The 18,664-nt window shown below is 42.3% G+C and overlaps 6 protein-coding genes across 8 annotated transcripts; 2 read left to right on the top strand and 4 right to left on the bottom strand.

Moving 5' to 3' along the window:
* Positions 1 to 3,674: 3,674 nt before the first annotated feature.
* Positions 3,675 to 5,028, top strand: LOC117563831 (inositol oxygenase). Its single transcript, XM_034242362.2, has 4 exons — positions 3,675 to 3,792; positions 3,865 to 4,039; positions 4,110 to 4,686; positions 4,748 to 5,028. Exons 1-4 carry the CDS (start codon positions 3,775 to 3,777, stop codon positions 4,854 to 4,856), a joined length of 879 nt encoding a protein of 292 aa, XP_034098253.1. The 5' UTR covers positions 3,675 to 3,774; the 3' UTR covers positions 4,857 to 5,028.
* A 111-nt stretch (positions 5,029 to 5,139) lies between these two features.
* LOC117563820 (protein suppressor of white apricot) lies at positions 5,140 to 10,468 on the bottom strand. The gene is made up of 7 exons (XM_034242352.2): positions 9,955 to 10,468; positions 8,755 to 8,927; positions 7,927 to 8,144; positions 6,788 to 7,859; positions 6,443 to 6,712; positions 6,198 to 6,326; positions 5,140 to 6,141 (listed from the first exon to the last, which is right to left on the bottom strand). The coding sequence occupies exons 1-7, from the start codon at positions 10,281 to 10,283 to the stop codon at positions 5,315 to 5,317; spliced, it is 3,018 nt and encodes a 1,005-aa protein (XP_034098243.1). The 5' UTR covers positions 10,284 to 10,468; the 3' UTR covers positions 5,140 to 5,314.
* A 333-nt stretch (positions 10,469 to 10,801) lies between these two features.
* On the bottom strand, positions 10,802 to 12,143 carry LOC117577631 (gamma-butyrobetaine dioxygenase). The gene is made up of 2 exons (XM_034262498.2): positions 11,523 to 12,143; positions 10,802 to 11,466 (listed from the first exon to the last, which is right to left on the bottom strand). The coding sequence occupies exons 1-2, from the start codon at positions 12,119 to 12,121 to the stop codon at positions 10,833 to 10,835; spliced, it is 1,233 nt and encodes a 410-aa protein (XP_034118389.1). The 5' UTR covers positions 12,122 to 12,143; the 3' UTR covers positions 10,802 to 10,832.
* Positions 12,144 to 12,269: 126 nt separating this feature from the next.
* On the bottom strand, positions 12,270 to 12,967 carry LOC117577632 (ribonuclease P protein subunit p21). 2 transcript variants are annotated; one of them, XM_034262500.2, is made up of 3 exons: positions 12,842 to 12,966; positions 12,688 to 12,782; positions 12,270 to 12,624 (listed from the first exon to the last, which is right to left on the bottom strand). In XM_034262500.2, the coding sequence occupies exons 2-3, from the start codon at positions 12,768 to 12,770 to the stop codon at positions 12,276 to 12,278; spliced, it is 432 nt and encodes a 143-aa protein (XP_034118391.1). In that variant the 5' UTR covers positions 12,771 to 12,782; positions 12,842 to 12,966; the 3' UTR covers positions 12,270 to 12,275. The 2 variants fall into 2 exon arrangements, with proteins under 2 accessions (XP_034118391.1, XP_034118390.1); XM_034262499.2 differs by having other exon boundaries at positions 12,688 to 12,967.
* Positions 12,968 to 13,304: 337 nt separating this feature from the next.
* On the top strand, positions 13,305 to 16,006 carry LOC117577592 (cell division control protein 45 homolog). Its single transcript, XM_034262439.2, has 2 exons — positions 13,305 to 14,547; positions 14,768 to 16,006. The coding sequence occupies exons 1-2, from the start codon at positions 13,619 to 13,621 to the stop codon at positions 15,582 to 15,584; spliced, it is 1,746 nt and encodes a 581-aa protein (XP_034118330.1). The 5' UTR covers positions 13,305 to 13,618; the 3' UTR covers positions 15,585 to 16,006.
* Positions 16,007 to 16,473: 467 nt separating this feature from the next.
* LOC117577795 (mitochondrial tRNA-specific 2-thiouridylase 1) lies at positions 16,474 to 18,008 on the bottom strand. Of its 2 annotated transcripts, XM_034262723.2 has the most exons (3): positions 17,444 to 17,569; positions 17,175 to 17,360; positions 16,476 to 17,101 (listed from the first exon to the last, which is right to left on the bottom strand). In XM_034262723.2, exons 2-3 carry the CDS (start codon positions 17,313 to 17,315, stop codon positions 16,613 to 16,615), a joined length of 630 nt encoding a protein of 209 aa, XP_034118614.1. In that variant the 5' UTR covers positions 17,316 to 17,360; positions 17,444 to 17,569; the 3' UTR covers positions 16,476 to 16,612. The 2 variants fall into 2 exon arrangements, with proteins under 2 accessions (XP_034118613.1, XP_034118614.1); XM_034262722.2 differs by having other exon boundaries at positions 16,474 to 17,101; positions 17,175 to 18,008.
* Positions 18,009 to 18,664: the final 656 nt, after the last annotated feature.

The following is an 18,664-nucleotide window of genomic DNA, read 5'->3' as shown; positions in this document are numbered from 1 at the left end:
ATTTTATTTTTTAGGATTGGAACAAATAAGCAACCGGCAGTTAAAGTGCCAGATAATATATAAACTGTTATACAACGTATTATATAAACTGGTATACTAATTGTTACATAAAAATGCAAATAATTACTGTTATATAGCTCACTGTTGTAGAAACTGACATACGGATAATAGTTTCCGAATAAATTGTCACTGTCACACGCACTGTTATACAAGCCAATATACAAACTATAGCACAATCTTGCAAAACTGTTATACATGCAAAATGATCTACATTCAGAGCAATCGCAATTAAATAGCATTAATATCATTTAGCAATCGGTCGCCTTGAACTATTTGACCAGTCGGTGGCCTAAGCTGTCAGAGGGTTCAAATGAATTATTGCAAGCATGTGCAAAAATCTATCAACAAAATATCAAAAATGTATAAAAATAAATCCTACACAGCGAAAACAAGCAGAGTCGAAGAGTCGAAGAGTTCGGACAACGCACGAGCTAATGATTTATTGATAATTATCAGCTTGAGCCTTGGCTGGCACAGTGAGACGAGCTGCTAGCAAACCAAATCAAAATTTTAGATATAGCATAATAGTATTTAGTCGCAATTCCATTAAGGAAATCGCGTTGATGACATGGAAAATTGAACGCAATAATCTAAGCTCATCAAGTTGGAAAAAGTTGCTCCCAATTGTGAATGGAATTCGTTGTAGTCAGCGACCGCTGTGTCCGTCTGCTGAAAAACAAAAAATTAAAAAGTTCGACTTTCCTTTTCCAGCTACTGACAAACCGATTGAGACGAAGCTGCATCATCATCATCATTATGATTGCGGTGCGGCTTGTTTTTCAGTAGACGGCCGCCTCTCTCTTCCTCTCATTTTTTGTGGAGTGTCTGTCATCCTGGCCTTTGAGTCTCTCGTTTATATCAGCGCATTATATTTATGACCATTTAATTAGCATGTCGGAGTCCATTAAAGTGATTGATATGGTTATGGAACCGAAAGGGCAACCGAAACCTGGCAAAAACAAAACCAAAAGAAATATTTGAAAACAATGTTCGACTGTTGTACTTATTATCAAACATCCGATTACGTTATAATTTCAATTTCCCATTTGTTGCAATCACAATGAAAGTGCACTTCAACAAAAGCAATTGTATAACTTTGCATAATAAATAAATAGTACTATATGACAATTGTATTACGCTCTCCATGTATTCTATTTATTGCCTCACTCATGCATTTCTCTTCCTTTTGATTTATTTTGCTATTTTCAGCTGCATCCATACCATATAAACTATATAATATAGCTTACAATCAATGACAACAACATCGTATACAAATATTAGAAAACATTTCCATTGAGCTCTACTTACCAAATACAAAAATTCTCATGAATACTTCGAACGCGCCACAAACTTTGCCAACACTGTGCTACAAACTGTCAGCTTGACTTTAAGCTCGGTCTTAAAAAAGAAATTCGTATATTAAAAATAAAAATAAAATACTTTTTATATGTCATTTATTTAATATTTTTCTAAATAAAAGAGGTAAAATTATATCTATTACAAATATGTAAATGAATTACAAAATGAGCTGTATTTAAGAATCGTGACTTTTCTAGTGAAAAGTTATAGTTTGCTGTCTAGTTTTAAGCAACACCAAAGGCGCATCTCTATTAATTGATAAGATTTATTGACACCCCACAACACACTCGATCGTTACAAATTGACCTTTGGTGATGACTATGACGACGACTCTGCCGCTTGTACCGTTACTGCGTCGCAGTGAAACGAGCCCCTTGGGCCCAACTAACGATCTCCTGCTGCTGTCCCGCTCGTTGTCATCGTTGTCGCTGTCGTCGACTTTTGTTGTTGCCGTTGCCAATCATCAACCAAGTGACCGGACTCGATCAGGCCGCCCATTCGTGGGCACAGCGAAATCATCATCAGCAGCATTGTTGTATTCACACAGTTTATACTTGCGACATGTGCGGCCCCAAGGCGTCAAAAATCGGATTCGGATTCAGATTCAGATTCAGACTCGAGACTTCGAGTTTGACTAGAATCAAAGCTGAGACACACAGCGCACATTGAGTGCGAGGGAGATGGAAATGGACACCGACGTCATGTTTGTAGATGCTGCCGCGCCGACTGATAACTTTTCTCTAGGCAATCCCCCCCTTGATGGCACATTATTTCTGCGCTTGATGACGATGTACCTAGATTAGACAGCGTTATTGCGATTTTGGAGGTTCGCCTTTATGTTTAAATCTGGAACACTTGCCCTTGCCGGAGTCGTGTTCAAGGTGACGCCAAATGCTATCATAGCAGCAGCATAACATACACGACATAAGTGGAATTCTTATAAGTACTTTCTATACTATATTCTCAAATTGTTTTTCCAACATTTTTGAATGGGCTTCAAAAATAAGATCAACTGTTGTTTCACGCAGCTCCGTGATGATCTTCCGGGTTAGTGACTCCTACAAGAGAAGAAGAACTGATTGTAATTAAATGACTTATTTAAAGATAAGATTCAATCTATTTTCATTTCATTGGTTTCCAAATTTCTTATCTACTTTTTATCCCTGATTTAGAAATGATAACGATTTTGAAAGTATTTTTTAAATTGCAAAAATTGAGCCTCAAAAACGGTTAGAATTTTTAAATTTAGTCATTTTTAATAATAGTAAATATAAATAATGTTTGGGGCAAACAATTCATTTGTTAAAAGAAAAGATTTGTATCCGAATAGCAGTGTCAGCAGATACATTGACTCAACTTCAAATAACGATTAAATTAAAATTCAAAGAAGTTAAAAATATATTGAGATTAAGCTTTCAATTCAATTGATAAAAAATTGTTATCGTAACATTTAACCATTAAATGTAACATTTAAGCCATTTAACAGAAGAATAAAATTCCAGTCCTTAATTATAGCAATGCCATAAAATAAAAATAATAATTAAATGATAAAAGTGATACAAGTAAGTAATTTAATTATATAGCCCGATAAGATTTAAGAATTTATATTCAAAAATGAATCAGGCAATTGAAAACTAAAAGGCAATTCCCCGAAGTAATCCACAATCACTCGTTAAATGCTATCAAGTCACTCGTTCTTGACGATGGGAGAAATATGATGCAATCAGCGGAACCATGCACTTGCTCTTGCTCCAGTTTTGTAAATATAATATGACGCTCACTCCTTATCGGTCAAGTGCAGCCTTTACTTACGAGTGTGGACTTGTATATACTGCATGGATAACGATAAGGGCAGCCACACGTGATCCGTGGCAAACACGGATGTGGCGCAGACCCTTGCGATAAATCCAATGTAAATATTATATATCATTCCATATAACAAATACATATTTATTAGATATGTGCATTTCTCGTGGGGTCTGTGTGATCAAAGGCATTTTCATTTACATTGGCAAAAGACTTACGAGCTGTAATGAAAAACTGAAACTGGGGATCCAACATTGATAGCTGATTAGGTGACCGGCCAGTGCCGATAGCTCTGTTTTGAAAAAACAACAAAAGAGCTATAAATCATATAGTAGCAGATGTATATATACACATATATGTATATATATGATGTGAATATTATATAGCAAACGATTTGATTGTGATTTCTCCCGTTTCGCTCGCCGATCTATAAAAGTGTGTCGCCTGAGACGCTAACGATTCAATATCATCTCGTACAGCCAGCCGAGCAGTACTTCCAACACAATTCCCTATACTTACTTTTTTCTTTTTGAAATTAAAAATCCTAAAATGAGAATCCTTGAGGAGGTGATTAAAATAATAAACAAGTAATAATGCAAGTGTGAATTAAGTAAAATGTTGTGTTTGTTGTGATTTTAGCATCAAGTCCATTTGCTGGATCCTTCGGAGCTGATGCGGCCAGAGCCCACGTTTGCCGACAAGAATCCTTCCAAGTTCCGTGACTACAGCGTGGATACCGAGGATCCACTAAAGGAACGGGTTCGCCGCACCTACCGTCAGATGCATTTGAATCAAACCGTCGACTTTGTCAATGGTAAGCGAATCCCTTCGGCATGTCCTGCATTACAATTTTTAAAATACAATTGCCTATATCTTTTTTATAGGACGTCGTGCACGCTGGCTGAAATTCAACACAATCAAGATGACCGTGCGTCAGGCGCTAGAGAAGCTCAACGATCTTGTCGACGAATCGGATCCCGATCTCGATTTGCCCAACATCATACATGCCTTCCAGGCTGCGGAACGTGCACGCGCCGAGTTCCCCCAGCACGATTGGCTGCACTTGACCGCCCTCATTCACGATCTCGGCAAGATTATGGCCTTCTACGATGAGCCACAATGGGCCGTCGTTGGCGACACCTTCGCCGTGGGTTGCCGTTGGGGCGATAGCATTGTCTATCGCGACGAAAGCTTCGAGGGCAATCCCGATGGCGAGAATCCCAAGTACAATACCGAATACGGCATGTATAAGCCCAACTGTGGTGTGGACAACTTGCTAATGTCGTGGGGACACGATGAGTACATGTACTCGGTGCTCAAGCACAACAAGACCAAGCTACCCGATGTGGCATGCAACATCATACGCTTCCATTCCTTCTATCCGTGGCACAACGGCGGCGACTACAAGCACCTGGAGGCTCCCAAGGATGAGGAGACCAAGAAATGGGTGCTAATCTTCAAGTAAGTTTAACTGTCAACTATCAAGATATACAGAAGTATAACAATATTACTCTGTTTGCAGTCGCTACGATCTGTACACTAAGAGCGAGGTTGTACCTGATATTGATGCTTTGTGGCCTTACTACCAGACCCTGATTGACAAGTATCTCCCCGGTGTTCTGGAGTTTTAAATACACTAATCCATTATATATATACACATATACAATCATAAACTATATACAGACTTATACTCGTATCGTAACATACTATAATACCTTACAAACTGTTCCCTACTGTCCCTATATCAGAACTGTATGCTATATCTACTATATAAATATATACAAATATTTCACAAAACTAAAAGTTTTTCGGAATGGCTTTCAGAAATGGGAACTGCTAAGTGCTCAGAGATTAAATATTATACAATTATCTGCTAAGCTAATACTTTATTATATACTTTGCCGTAGTTTTTTTTTATATAAACCTTTATTGTATTCTGCCAAAAAAAAATCAAAATCAGCATTCAAAAAGATTGCTCAACATTTAAATAGAAGACGCTGATGAGAACACGCACAGGATAAATGGGAAATGTACATTTTTCGTCTTTAAAATTAACAACTAAAATCCTTAAGTCAATGCGCGTGTTGCATCATTGGGAGACGGAACCGCCGCTGCTGCGTCGCCGTCTCTTGTGGCGTTTGTGACTCTTTTTGCTGGCATGCCGCTGATGATTACGTCGCCGCGACGACATTTCCTCCTCGTCTCTATGATGTCCACGGTGACGTCGCGCGCTCGAATGACTGCTGCTGCGACTCCGACTCTGGGTACGACGATGAGGCGATGAGGTGCGACTACGGCTGCGACTTCGACTCCGACTACGTCGATGGCGACGATGCTTGGCAATAGCGCTGGCTTTGCGTTTGTGTCTGGAGCGTTCTCGGTCTCGGTCTCGCTTACGATGCGGACTGCGGCTCCGACTTCGACTGCTGCTGGATGAGGTCACGGAAGCATCTTGGGTGCCGGAACAACTGGCGCTGCTGCTGCTGCGACTCGGACTGCGACTGCGGCGCACAGCATGACGGTGGCGTGTACTCGATGTGGACGATGATGATGGCAGTGGTGCCGCTGTGGACACAAGCTGCACGTCATCATCATCGGACAGCAGGACGGACGCTGTGGCCGTTTTGCTGGTGAACGTATTGGTGCTATCGTCGTTAAGTAAATTATATTTCTCCAGATCACCATCATCCTCCTCCTCATCATCGTTGTCAACTTTCAGCGCCGGCTGCGCAACCGCAGACGGTGCTAAAACCTCATCGTCATCGTCGTCGGGGCCAAAGTATGTGATGGGTATGGAACGTACAGAGTCATTAGAGTCCTCATTGTTATTCGCTGGCACTGCTTCGGATTTCTCATTTGTTGCTTCCTGTGCTGTTCCCTCATTGCCAACTGTTCCCACAGCGCCTGTACTTTCACCTAAAAGAGGACAATGTTAAGTTGTAATGAAGAGTATGCTTGAAAGCCCAGCTTACCTTTGATCTGATTGAGAAAAGCCATTGCCTTGCGCTTGCGCTCCAATTGCAGCTGTTTCTCTCGCGATACCATGCCGTTCAGCTTGTCGCGTGCAATCAGCGCCAATTTGTCCTTGACACGCTCCTCAGCTGTGTAAAAGAAAAGACATTTGTTTACCTTCGCTCTCTCTCTCTCTTTTTAAATACCTTATCCCTCTCCCTCTCATATCCGTCTCTCTTCGGTTCGTATGCTACCTTGTACTCACCCTGTCGTTGTTCTTTCAATGGCAATGTTGCGCCCGCTCCCGTTGTTGTCCCGGCAGCCGTTGTTGTCTTCTGTCCTCCACTTCTCGCCAACAGTTGTGTCTCCACTTGCTTGATGGCTCGCTGCACGCTGTCTGGCATACCGGGCCGCGTCTGTTCCGTATTTGCCTTCATCTTAACATCGTCAGTATCATCGTCGCTGGTCTCTTGCGGCAGTGCAGGTTGCAAAGTTGCCGTCTCATCACGAGACTTGATCGAGAAGCACACAGGTGCTGCCAAAAAAAAGAAGAGAAAATTAAGTTAGTATAGAAGCAAAACAATTAATAAACATATTAAGTTTCACTTACACTTTTCACTCGAAGTGGCAACTGTTGTGGTGGCTGCAGCAGCAGCTGTTGTTGCTCCAAGTGCAGTTCCACCTAAGCCTTTCTTGCTAATCAGCGCCGCAGCAACGGCAGCTGCCTTACGCGTTTTCTCCTCCTTGGATGCGGCATCCACATCCCCGGTTATCTTGTACATATAATAGGCATAAAACTTGTGTTCGGGCAGGAGAAAATTGAAACGTTCGACACTCTTTGTGCGGAGCGTCTCCTCGAACTGGCGGCCATTCTTAATCACATACGTTGCCGTCTTGTCGATGATGTGGCGCAACGTCTCTTCGGGCAGCGGGAAATTTAATAATGGAGGTGGCGCCACGACCGCAGTGGGCAGTGAACTGATGCCGCCACTTGTGGACTGCGATTGTTTTCCCTTTTGTCCCTGACTGTTACTATTGTCATCCTCCTCATCCTCCTCGTCGCTATCGGAACTGTAGTTTTGTGCCAACGCCAGAGCGCTGGTGTTCTTCAAGAGCTCCACCTTCGGCGGCGCATCGTTGGCGTTTTCCTCCTCGTGGGCAAATGTGCTGCCATTGTACTGCAGCAGAACGGGGGTAAATTCGCCATTCGATGTGGCTGCCACACTGCTCTGACTCTGGCCCTCCGATTTGCAGCTGAGCGTAGGCGACGCAGTGCCGCCGGAATGCTGCGAAGTCACATCGTCGTCCAACACCGCCTGCAGCGGCACACCCTTAATCTTGCTGATGAGCTGCGTATAGGCGCAATTGGCCGACGGTTTGTACTTGATGATGGGCACTGTGATCACTTGATTGCTTCGCTTGGGACTCGGCGGCAACGCGCTGCCATCGGCACTTGTACTCGTCTTCTCGGCAACTGTATCTACAGATGGCGCATACTTGCCCTGCTTGATGACGGCCAAGAGATGGCGATAATATGGCTGCAGTTGGCCGCCTTGCGATAGAAAATCAAACTGAGCATTATTCGCTTGCTTGGCCTTGATCAGGATCTCCATTTGAGCACCCTGAGTGGCAATAAAACGAGCTGTCTTCTCAATGATGGCATGCTGCTTCATCGTCTCCGGCTGCAAACAAAATATGTACAAAAGTTATCTTGGAATTTCAATAGATTGGTTACTTTACTGTGCTTACCAGCTGTATGCCCGGCATGGGAGCCACGAGCAGATTGTTGGGCAACGTAAAGGGCAATTCGGATTCATCGGTTGGTGTCGTTGAATCCGGCATTGGTGATGCTGCTCCATCTGCTGCAGCAGTCGACTTTGCTGAAGTTGACTGTCCATCGTAGTGGAAATCCACTTGACTGTAATTACCGCCAGAGGTTTCCTGCTGCAATCGCTTCAGATCCTCCTCTGTTGGCCGCGTGTGTGCGTGTGTTGAGTGTATGTGCGTTTGCGTATGTGTGTGTCATTGGTCAAAAATAAGAAAATACAAGACAAACAATTGTCGTTAGTACAAGAAATTTCGGAAGATTTGCAGAGAGTTGTGGCAAACAGAATACAGAAGAATTCATATAATAAACATTCGACTTTTGTTTTTAACATTTTGTATAACAGTTTTCTTGTTTTTTTTTTCTTTTTTAGATGTCGCTCAAAACGTTGGAAGGAAGGCAAGGCATCTTCTGGAAGAAAGTGGTGAATTTGTTAAATGTGAAATGGTTTCTATTTACCTGAACCACGGTGTTACCCAACAGCATCAAGAAGACGTTCAAGATGCATTCATGTTGTTGATGGATGTTGGTCGTTCTTGTTGGTTGTTGGTATTATTTTTTGGTTTTGATTTTGATTTGATATGCTTGCATTTCTTATTTGCGTATTTTCTTTATATTGAGGTAGTAAATACACAATATGTTTTTGGTATTCATGACTCTTAAAATTTAAATACAGTATATTTTTGAGGAGCCAGAATAAGTGGCAGAGGCAGAGACAAAGAGCAAAAGGATATGTCGGCAACCTCACTTACCTTGCTGCAGCCGTAGCTCTTCTTCGTTGTTGTAGAGGAACAGATAACGCTCCTCTTCGCACAGCTGCTCGGCCCGTTGCTCGTCGGCCGTCAGGTATTCCAGGCGATTTCCAAAGCCACCAGGTGGCGCCTCATATGATGACAGTTCGCATAATGCGCCACGTACGTCATATCTGTGTGTGTGTGATGATGATGTGTGTATGTGTTTGTGTACGTTTGTGTGCCAAAAGATAAGAATCAGAGAAATATAAACAAGAGAAAGAACGTTATTAGTTAACGCATTATGCGAATGTTGCGGCCGCTCGAAGACGAGGCCATAAATCATCACACACACACACACATATATATATATATAGAAAACACACGCACAAATCATAAATAAAAATATATAATGTATAAAGTATATGTTGTCATTGAAATCGAAATTAAATGCATCTCGAGAAATGTTTTTCACGCCAGTTAAATAAATTGTTTGTATTTATAATATAGTAGATTTTACTTTTTTTGATAATTTTTTTTATAATTAATGAAGTCTTTATCATTTATACATACCGCTCCGGTTGCTATAAAAAAGTTAATTGTTTTACAATTACAGTTTAAAATTAAGATGTTTGTAAGAAATATTACAGTTTGAGAAGCACTGAAAAGAGCTGTTATTACAATACAAAGTGAAAACAGTTTCATCGTCAATCCCCCCGCGCCACCCACTCAGTTCTTGCTCCAATGAACAACATCCAAAAAGAGTCATAACTAAATTGCAGCCCAGCAAATACTATTATTAACAAACTATGAATATACTTTTTTTCGTATTTAAGTCTGTGGGGTCGGGTTAAGCTTGAATAGATTGGGAAAAGTCTCAGAACAGGACATATGTATGTGGATGTCACAGGGTATTCCAGTTGCTGTTGTCGTTCAAATGTTAGATGGAAAAGATAGAGGTAGACACAGTGTGGTAGTCTAGCCAAAACTATACATATGTTGTTGTTATTGTTCGTGGACATCTCACTACATTAGCAATGTGTGTAATCCAAGGTATCGTTGTTGGTATTTGTTAGTTGCACATACACATACATATAGCATTGCATTTTGTATTGTATGTGTGGCATTATCGTAATATATGTATGTAGTAAGTAGTAGTAGTAGTAGTAGTATAATTAAGTTTAGCGCTAATTGATTGGCAGGCAGGCAACAATTATTAACCTGTCTATTTTGAGATTTACATCGCCCATCCAGGGTATCAGCTGCTTGCCTTGATCCATCTCGCGAGCTTTCTCATCATCACGGAATATTTTGCAGGCATAGCCAAACACGAGCAGCTCCACAGCGGGTTGGCGTGCATCTGCGCCAGCGGCACCAGCAGCAGTAGCCGCCCCACCATACGCCGTAGACGCTCCGTTAGCACCATTGTTGGCTCCAGCTGCCATTGCAGAGGATCCGGTTTTGCGCAAAATGCCATTGATACTTCCTCCGGCGTATTCACGTGCCATGGCATTGCTGCCGCCACCGACACGCGCATTATAAGGCATCATTGCACGCACACACACACTAATTCACTCACTACACATTAACCCACACCACTTTGCGTTGATGTTGTTGATTGAGAAGCAAGCACTTTTAGAATATGCAATAGCTTTGCATTTTCAGAAACAAATTAATTTTTTTTTGTTTTCGCATGAGCTAAACACAGATTATTTGGCTTAGAGATGGTGTGTTGAGCACAGGGTGACCGCAAACTACGAATTAAAATATACCGTTTTACGACTGAAAATATACCACACGGATAAAAAGAAAACACAATGTAATAATTTCATTCTAATGGTTCCTTCGTCATTTAATAAGCCGAGTTATTTCAGACTTTTGCTAATGTATTTGTTTCGATAAATACTAATATATGCACAAATGCGAATGGCACAAATGCGAATGGCACAAATGCGAATGGCATTTTGCCAGGGCTACCAAATTTGGCGCGCACCTAAGCAAAGGCGGCAGCAATTTGAATTTTAAATAAGACACTTCGATTAAAATCTATAATAAAAGTTTACGCAAGTTTTTTATACAATATACACAACATTAAATTTTTAATCCTTGGCATTTGGAAACATGAGCGTACGCAGTTTAGAATAAATAATATCCCAGTCCACATAGGCGCCCACCAAGTGTCGCTTATTTTGTGGCGAATCCTCGTAGGCAGTGCGTCCATGCAGCATGCGAAGATTGTTGAACACAAAGACATCGCCTGCCCGCGTCTTAAATTGCACAGACTCCTCTTGCACCAGCTGTAGAAATTTGTCATATGCTTCATACCAATCCACCACGAGTTCCAGAGGCACAGTAAACCGACTATCCCGTTTCGTGGTGTTTTGATTGATGCGTGCAAATTGCCCATCGACATCCAAGCAGATAACAGGTCCACGCCACAAACTATGGAATGGCTTGCCCGCATCGCCATCGTGTCCAATGTCATACCAATTGACGGGCACGCTGCGCAATAGGTCATAGTACTTGGGGAATTCCTCGCGCAACCGCTGGGCCACAAAGAAGCCATCGGTCATGGTGTTGGCGCCACCCGGTGACTCGGACTGCACCAACGTGTGCAGTATATTAATGCCCGCCTTGTACTCATAGTACGGCATATCTGTGTGCATTGGCAGCGGGGTCATCAGATACGCATAGTTGCCGGCATTGGGTTTGGACTTGACCTCAAATACATCGCTGCAGTAAAAGGCAAGTAAATGAATGGAATCAATCTTAATAAGATTTTAAATTACCCGTAAGTGGTGCGCTTGATGTAACCAATGCGTTCGGCCAGCTGTCGTGCCACCTGCACATCGTTGGGCGCCTCACGCAACAGTGCAAATCCCTGCACAGCCAATGCCTCCAGCCAGGCGCATAATACTGCATCCTGCGCCATGACATCCGCGTAGTGAAATTCGCGTGTTACTTCGCCAAACTGTGACTTGCCCCACAGCTGCATAGTTGGCTTATAGACCTCCGAAAGATAACGCTGCCTCGCCTCTGGACTGAAGTCACGTTGCTGCAGCCACTCCAGATCGTAGCTAGAGTTGTGAGCATCCTGCCAATTGATCACCAGCTGTTGCCGGTGCTCATCAAAATGTACAGCCTGGGCTGCTGCATGCGATAATGGACCACGTTCCCAGTGGCTTTTGCGTGCCCGTGTCGCACCATGAAAGCATTCGGAGCATTGGCAATTATCGCGCAACCAAATGCTAGGAAACTTCAAAGGACGCTCGTCGTTGGCTGGTCTTAATTCAATATAGCGCTGATCCAAGATTTTGGCTGTAATGGATCGGACGCTGTTGTTGCTCGCGTAGCGCAGCTGGCCAATCAGATGTCTGCAGCTCAGCATGATGACCAACAGAATACTGACCGACTGATATAGTCCAAAGGGACGCTGTTGAACAGTCGATGTACGATTATCTCGCTGCTTCTTATCACTGAGTTCAATCGCACGTGCCTCTCTTGTGAAAGATAAGCCATCCAAGTGATTTGGCCTGTGCTTATCACAACTCTGGGCGTTCCTCTGCCGATTGCTTGCTTACTGTGATAGTTTGGACAATTGCTGCCGGACTCTCCACCCAGCATTCATTGTTTGTGTTGAGCTGAAAGCGACGCTTCGCTTGACACAAGCTGCACTCGAGGTGCAGCTTGGTTTGCTGATCGATGGAAGCAGCTTCAACCGGTTTACTCTTTGCTTTACGTCGACGACTCCGTTTAATTGGCGTCTTCTCTTTCTCCACATCCAAGGACGTCTCCTCTTCTGGCTTCTTGTCCACCTGCAGAGTTGTATTCACGCCGGGCAACAAGGGCAGCGAACAGCGTTTGCAAAGTGTGCGCTTCAATGCTGGCGACCTGCACAATCACACAAGATAAGTTAGGAGTTGCCTTAAGAGTTGTTCCCAGGCTATTACTTACATGTGCATTAGCGTTTTAGTGCCGACATTGCGACACAATTTGCCGTAGTAGGCGGCCAACGTATTGTTGTTGCTGTGCGCCATGAGATTGGCCGCCTGGTATAGAAAATTCATTCTAGAGCATGCATGACGCTGTGTTAATATCTTGCGCTTACACTTGTTGTTGTTGCTGTTGTTATTTTGCGACATGACACTAAAATATATGCGAAACAAAATTTTTAACTAATTTTATATTTGCCGCATGTGTTTGTCGTATGCGCTATCACGTTTGATATCGATTAATTCGACTGCTAACGATAACACTGTTAATCAATTTTCCATTCAAGACAGCCATTCAACTCTTGTTACACCTGGGACGTCTGTAATATCTATCGGCAGCTCTATTTAAAGCTTTTGTTATATTATATATATTTATATGCACCATGATAATTAATTATTAATATTCATTAACCAGCATGACATATTGAGAATATGTTTTAATTAAAATGGAGCTTATCAAATTGAAAATGCTAAACAGCAACAATCGATTAATATATATGGTAAAAAATCAGTTTGCCATTCGCAGGGCGCGCGACAAGCATGCCGATCAGCTGGCTCAGCTGCGACAGTTTCCCGCCTTAATTCGATGCCGCAGCTGTGTGTGTTGGAGCATGCAGAGCCTTAAAAGAGTTGAGTGTTTTTTTCAATTAGAAAGTGCAATCAGCAGCAGAAACTGAGCAACAATGCAACGCGCAATAAGGGCCAATTAAGTGCCACTGCTAATCAATAAATACAATCAACAATTGCCTTAAACAAAGACACTCTTGCGAAATAAGCAAGAACTTATTGTTTTGTTTTTTTTTTTTTGCCATTGGAGATCTTGTTTTTGTGTCGCCATTTGTTTTACACTTGCAATTTTTTGTATTGTGTATCTGTGTGCGTGTGTGTGTAAGATGTTCATACAGGATCTGAAGAATGACTTTTATCGACAACTGATTGGCAAACGCATCCTCATCATTGTCAACTATGATGTGGATGCGATTTGTGCCAGCAAAATATTGCAATCCCTCTTCAAATATGATCACATGCTCTACACTGTGGTGCCCATCATGGGCCTAACGGGACTGCGGCGTGCATACAACGAGCATCAGGGTGATGTAAAATACGTTCTTCTCGTCAACTGTGGCGGCTGTGTGGACATCGTGGAGCTACTGCAGCCCGCCGAAGATGTCACCTTCTACATCTGCGACTCGCATCGTCCCTTCGACGTGTGCAATGTGTACAGCGATCGTCAGGTTTGCCTGCTGGGAGATCCAGCGCTGGAGGAGAACATTCCTGCTTTTGAGAGCATCTTCTATGATTCGGATGGCGAAGACGACGATGACGAGGACGAGGAGCATGACGGCGATGAGCACGAAGACAGCGGTGCTGGCGAATCGGATGGCGATGCTGATGGTGGCAATGCTGTGGAACGGCGACGTGCGCCCAAGCTGAGTCGTCTGGAGCGGCACGAGCAGCGAATAATGCGACAGCGGGCACGACGTCAATGGGAACTAGAGCGGGATCGCATCATGTTCGATTACACACAATTTAGCTACTATGGTCGATCGACGGCATTACTGATCTTTGAGCTGGCTTGGAAGCTGTCCAAAGACAATATGGATCTGCTGTGGTGGGCCATAGTGGGTATCAGTGAGCAGTTGTTGCTGGGCAAGATTGAGAGTGGTGCTTACACGCTGGAGCTGGAGCACATACAATCGCATGTGTCGCGTCTGACCAATAAGACAAACGATCAAAACACAATGAGCGCATCAAAGATTACCTTTGAGAACGATCTGCATTTGGTGCTCTATCGTCACTGGACAGTCACCGAGTCCATGCGGTAAGTTAAGACACTTCCTATCTTCCTAAGTTTCAATCCATAATAGAAAGATTAGGTGTTTCATAATTTGCTATTTTCTTAAAGCTAGTTTAATTTGAAAGTAATTCTTAACTAATTTAAAATTAAACCATAATCCTCGTGCATGTATTCCAACCAGTACTAAACGAAGACACAAACCAATTTTTAAGTAAATTATTATTACAACCTCTCTTTTTTCTAGCTATTCGCGGTATTCCGCCTGCCAGCTTAAATTGTGGACGTTGCGTGGCGAGAAGCGATTGCATGAGCTGCTTGTGGAGATGGGATTACCTCTCGTCCATGCCCGTCAGACTTACAGTGCCATGGATTTGGTGCTGCGCAAAGAGTTCTATACCATGGTGGAGCAGCTGGCCGAGAAATATGCCATCCCAGACATTGTTTATGGCACATTTACACTCAGCTATGGTTATCGCAGTCGATATGCGGCCGCCGATTATGTGTACGCTCTGCTGGCGATACTGCAATCGATTAAGAAGCACAAGACACCCGAGGATTGCTTCATGGAGGCCTCGGATGCATTGACGCGCCAACACAAACAGCTACTCAATGCTGGCATTGATAATGCCAAGCTCTTACATGCGGCCATCTTTCGCCAGGTGCAGAGCTGCTTGGAGGCGCATCAAGTGCATTCGACAGGATCGTTTTTCTACTATGTGCTGCAGGAGGAGCACGCCTTCTTCTCCTATCCATATGCGCTGGCATTGCTGGCCAAGTTTGTGCTGCACGGTCATGTGGCTACGACGCGAGCACGACAAGCGCCGGATTTGCCATTGATTGCCACCTGTCCACTGGATGCGGCGCAGGGCATGTGCCTGCTTGTGGGGATTGCGCCTGTGCGCGAGGATTCGCCCAAGAACTTCTTTGGCAAGGCATTCGATCAGGCGGCGCAGAAGAGCAAGACTAGTTTGCTGCAGGATTTCTTTGAGCCGTCCATTGTGCAGTTGCGGCAGAGCGATTTAACTCGATTTCTAGATGCGTTGACCGTGCTCTTGACTTGAAATCTTTCAACTCTAACATAGACCTATTAAACTCTAGACTTGTAAGACAATCTAATTATCCAAATCCGACTAATCTAACTAATTTAACATTAATCTAATTTATGAACGACAAATTGTTTTTATTATCATAGTCTACATATATATTTTTTTTATTTAGAACTATTGCAAATAGGATAGATGCACTTATGCAACAAGAACATTTAATCTAAGCAAATCCGAATGATATTTGTGTAAAACGGACATTTAACAAAACAAAAATACAATTATATCAACAATATACTATTTAGACTGTGCTTAAGAAATGAAAATACATATATAGCATTAGTTTATAAGTGGTGCGCTGCATTTGTATTGAAATTGTGTGAAAAGCGGACTTTAAATATAGTACAACGTGTGTTTATCCTAAAGAAATTGTATTTTATATCATTTTATCTGGTTTACAGAAACGCAAGGCGAGTATTCTTTACATATCTTCAAATTGAAAATCATTTATTGTAACTGCGCTAAATTAATCTTTTAAATTTGTTGTTGAATTGCAAAGAGTTTTGTCTTCTCTCAAAGGAGCATTTTGAATTGTCTCAATGTATCTTCTAATAAATGCATTTGATTGCTGTGAAGAAAAAAACAGAGTTTTAAATTGTTCCAATATATAGTATAAGCAAATTCTTATATCACGATATTTAAATTATTCTATAATTATTATTCTTTGATTTCTAGAAACAGTTTCTTATAGTATTCGATTAAGCAAAAGTCCCAAAATAACATCACAATTTAAATACATTGAATTTAAACATTCAATAAATATATTTTCATTATTTACACATATAATTAATATGCAGAATTCAATCTTTCATTTTTTTCATATTATATATTCTATTTATATATTTGATTTACATATACAATAACTAACAAGTGAGAACAATACAGTCTACAGTATAATGTCGATAATTACACCAAAAATGTAGGTACAAACTTAAACGTAACTGCAATTATGGACATTATATTTTATTTAGTAAGTTGCTTAAATGCTACATTTGTTCTCTGGCGATTTGCAGCTCCGTTTGCTGCAGTGCCTCGGCTTGCTGGATGCGGGCAGCCCCCAGGCAAGCAACGTCGTCATAGAAGACCGCATATTGGCCCGGAGTAATGGCACGTAGTGGAGCATCAAGCTGCACGACACCGGAAGGCAGCAGCTGACAGTCAACAAGGGGCTTCGTGTGCTGAAAGCGAAAGCGGCCACGCAAGCTGCCATTTGTGGCTAGTTGCTGCCGGGATCGTTGGCATAGCCAATTAATGTCGCCAATGTGAAAGCGGGTGCAGTGGAGCGCAGCATGATCGTGACCAGAGGCCACATAGATCGTATTGCTGGCGGCATCTTTACGTGCCACAAAATATGGTTGCAGATAGGAACTTAGACGACAACGCTGACCCACGGTCCACTGATGAATGCCCTCATGATGTCCCACAACAGCACCGCTATCCACATCCACGAAATGACCCGGCTTGGAGGTGATATACTGCACAACACATAGAATTAGTGATTACTTCTTGGTTATAGTCCATTCTAAAGGATTCTTGTTGTGTGCTCACCTCGCGTATAAAGGATTTGAAGTTACGCTTGCCCACGAAACAGATGCCCGTGCTTTCGCGTTTCTCTGCCAGCCGATGCAGTCCTATGCGTTTGGCCAATTGCTTGACCTCAGACTTCTGCAACTCCCCAAGTGGAAACATGGTGCGTTGCAGTGTTTTCTGTGCGATGCCAGCTAGAAAAAAAGTCTGATCCTTGAAGGTGTCAGCGGGTATAAGCAAACGCGCCTGCTGTTCAGTGTCTTTGGTGTTGCACTGGTCCAGAAAGTTACCTAGACTATTGCGAGCATAGTGTCCAGTGGCCACAGCATCATATTTCAGGGTGTCCAGTGCGTGCTTGTGAAACAGATCGAATTTAATGTGCTTGTTGCACAATATGTCGGGATTGGGCGTCAGTCCAAGTTGGTAATCATCGAGGAATTGGCTAAACACCGCCGTCCAGTAATGCTTCACATAGTTGACTTCGCGCAGCTCGATTTGCAGCTTGTGGCATGCCCAGGTTGCATCTTTCAGATCCTGCTCACCGCTGCAATGTCCGGCCTCATCGTGCTCGTCCCAGTTGCGCATGAATATGCCGAGCACATTGTAGCCACGCTCCTTTAGCAGATGTGCGCTGACAGCGCTGTCCACGCCTCCAGATATGCCCACCACAACATTCCGTATCATGGTCAATCAGAATGCGGTAAGTCCATCGCTATCGATAACTCTGGGCGATGAATAAAAAGTTGAATTAAGTGCATCGATAACAGTAAGCCGCCTTTGACAGTTTGGTATTTCTTTTGGTGTAAAATTACGCTTTACATAAAATTCAGTATTTTTGAACGTATTCTTGAATTGTATTTTGCTTCGAAACTGCCGAAATTTGCAATATATATTCGTTTTATTAGCAAATTACTAACTAATTTATCTTACGCATTATATCATACAAAATAAAATTTATGAACATAATTTCATTGAAATATTTCCCACGATTAAAAAAGATTTCAAGTTTTAAAAAAAATTGCTTTTAAATTATGTTTTGTTTTTCATTTTAATTTTTGTTATGGAAAAACATATTTTTTAAAATAATAAATTACAGTTAAATTTCATCATAATTTGCTACGTTATTATTTGAATAGCAGTATATCAGAACACCCCTTGAAAATGTGCAAAATAACGACATTTTAGCAAATTTGCATTACTCTGAAATGGTCACACTGTCAACGGCATCAGCCAAGTTTGCCGTATTGACAGTTAGTTTGCTTGTCATCCTTGGACGCGTCCATTTGGTTGTTTTCCGTGAAGAGCCCAGTGTGATGCAGTTTTTGTTGTGAGTTCAACGAATTTCAGATATTTCGAAGTGCTCTGCTTATTGCACACGTACGAAAGACGGCCGAGATAAACAAAAACTTGACCAATTTATTTTTTTTTAAGTGCTTGCTTTTGTGAGTGGGACGAGAAAGTAAACGTGGCAAAGATAAACAACGAAAAAGAGAGAAGAAAAGCGAAGTTGA

The sequence above is a fragment of the Drosophila albomicans genome, chromosome X, assembly GCF_009650485.2.
Source record: "Drosophila albomicans strain 15112-1751.03 chromosome X, ASM965048v2, whole genome shotgun sequence".
NCBI lineage: Eukaryota > Metazoa > Arthropoda > Insecta > Diptera > Drosophilidae > Drosophila > Drosophila albomicans.
The sequence above is the reverse complement of the archived record's forward strand: the minus strand, read 5'-3'. Positions and strand labels throughout refer to the sequence as shown.

Bases quoted from the DNA above. Each gene is read 5' to 3' on its own strand.
- LOC117577592 (XM_034262439.2), top strand. From the start codon at position 13,619: ATGTTCATACAGGATCTGAAGAATGACTTTTATCGACAACTGATTGGC. The intron at 14,548-14,767 runs GTAAGTTAAGAC...TCTTTTTTCTAG, and splicing joins ACAGTCACCGAGTCCATGCG to CTATTCGCGGTATTCCGCCT.
- LOC117577631 (XM_034262498.2), bottom strand. From the start codon at position 12,121: ATGCTGAGCTGCAGACATCTGATTGGCCAGCTGCGCTACGCGAGCAAC. The intron at 11,467-11,522 runs GTAATTTAAAAT...CTTTTACTGCAG, and splicing joins ATCAAGCGCACCACTTACGG to CGATGTATTTGAGGTCAAGT.
- LOC117563831 (XM_034242362.2), top strand. The intron at 4,040-4,109 runs GTAAGCGAATCC...TCTTTTTTATAG, and splicing joins AACCGTCGACTTTGTCAATG to GACGTCGTGCACGCTGGCTG. The intron at 4,687-4,747 runs GTAAGTTTAACT...CTCTGTTTGCAG, and splicing joins AAATGGGTGCTAATCTTCAA to TCGCTACGATCTGTACACTA.
- LOC117577795 (XM_034262722.2), bottom strand. From the start codon at position 17,837: ATGATACGGAATGTTGTGGTGGGCATATCTGGAGGCGTGGACAGCGCT. The intron at 17,102-17,174 runs GTGAGCACACAA...TGTGTTGTGCAG, and splicing joins TCAAATCCTTTATACGCGAG to TATATCACCTCCAAGCCGGG.
- LOC117563820 (XM_034242352.2), bottom strand. From the start codon at position 10,283: ATGATGCCTTATAATGCGCGTGTCGGTGGCGGCAGCAATGCCATGGCA. The intron at 8,145-8,754 runs GTAAGTGAGGTT...CGCGGCCAACAG, and splicing joins AGAGCTACGGCTGCAGCAAG to AGGAGGATCTGAAGCGATTG. The intron at 6,327-6,442 runs GTGAGTACAAGG...TCTTTTACACAG, and splicing joins ATTGAAAGAACAACGACAGG to CTGAGGAGCGTGTCAAGGAC.
- LOC117577632 (XM_034262499.2), bottom strand. From the start codon at position 12,875: ATGTCGCAAAATAACAACAGCAACAACAACAAGTGTAAGCGCAAGATA. The intron at 12,625-12,687 runs GTAAGTAATAGC...GTGATTGTGCAG, and splicing joins ACTAAAACGCTAATGCACAT to GTCGCCAGCATTGAAGCGCA.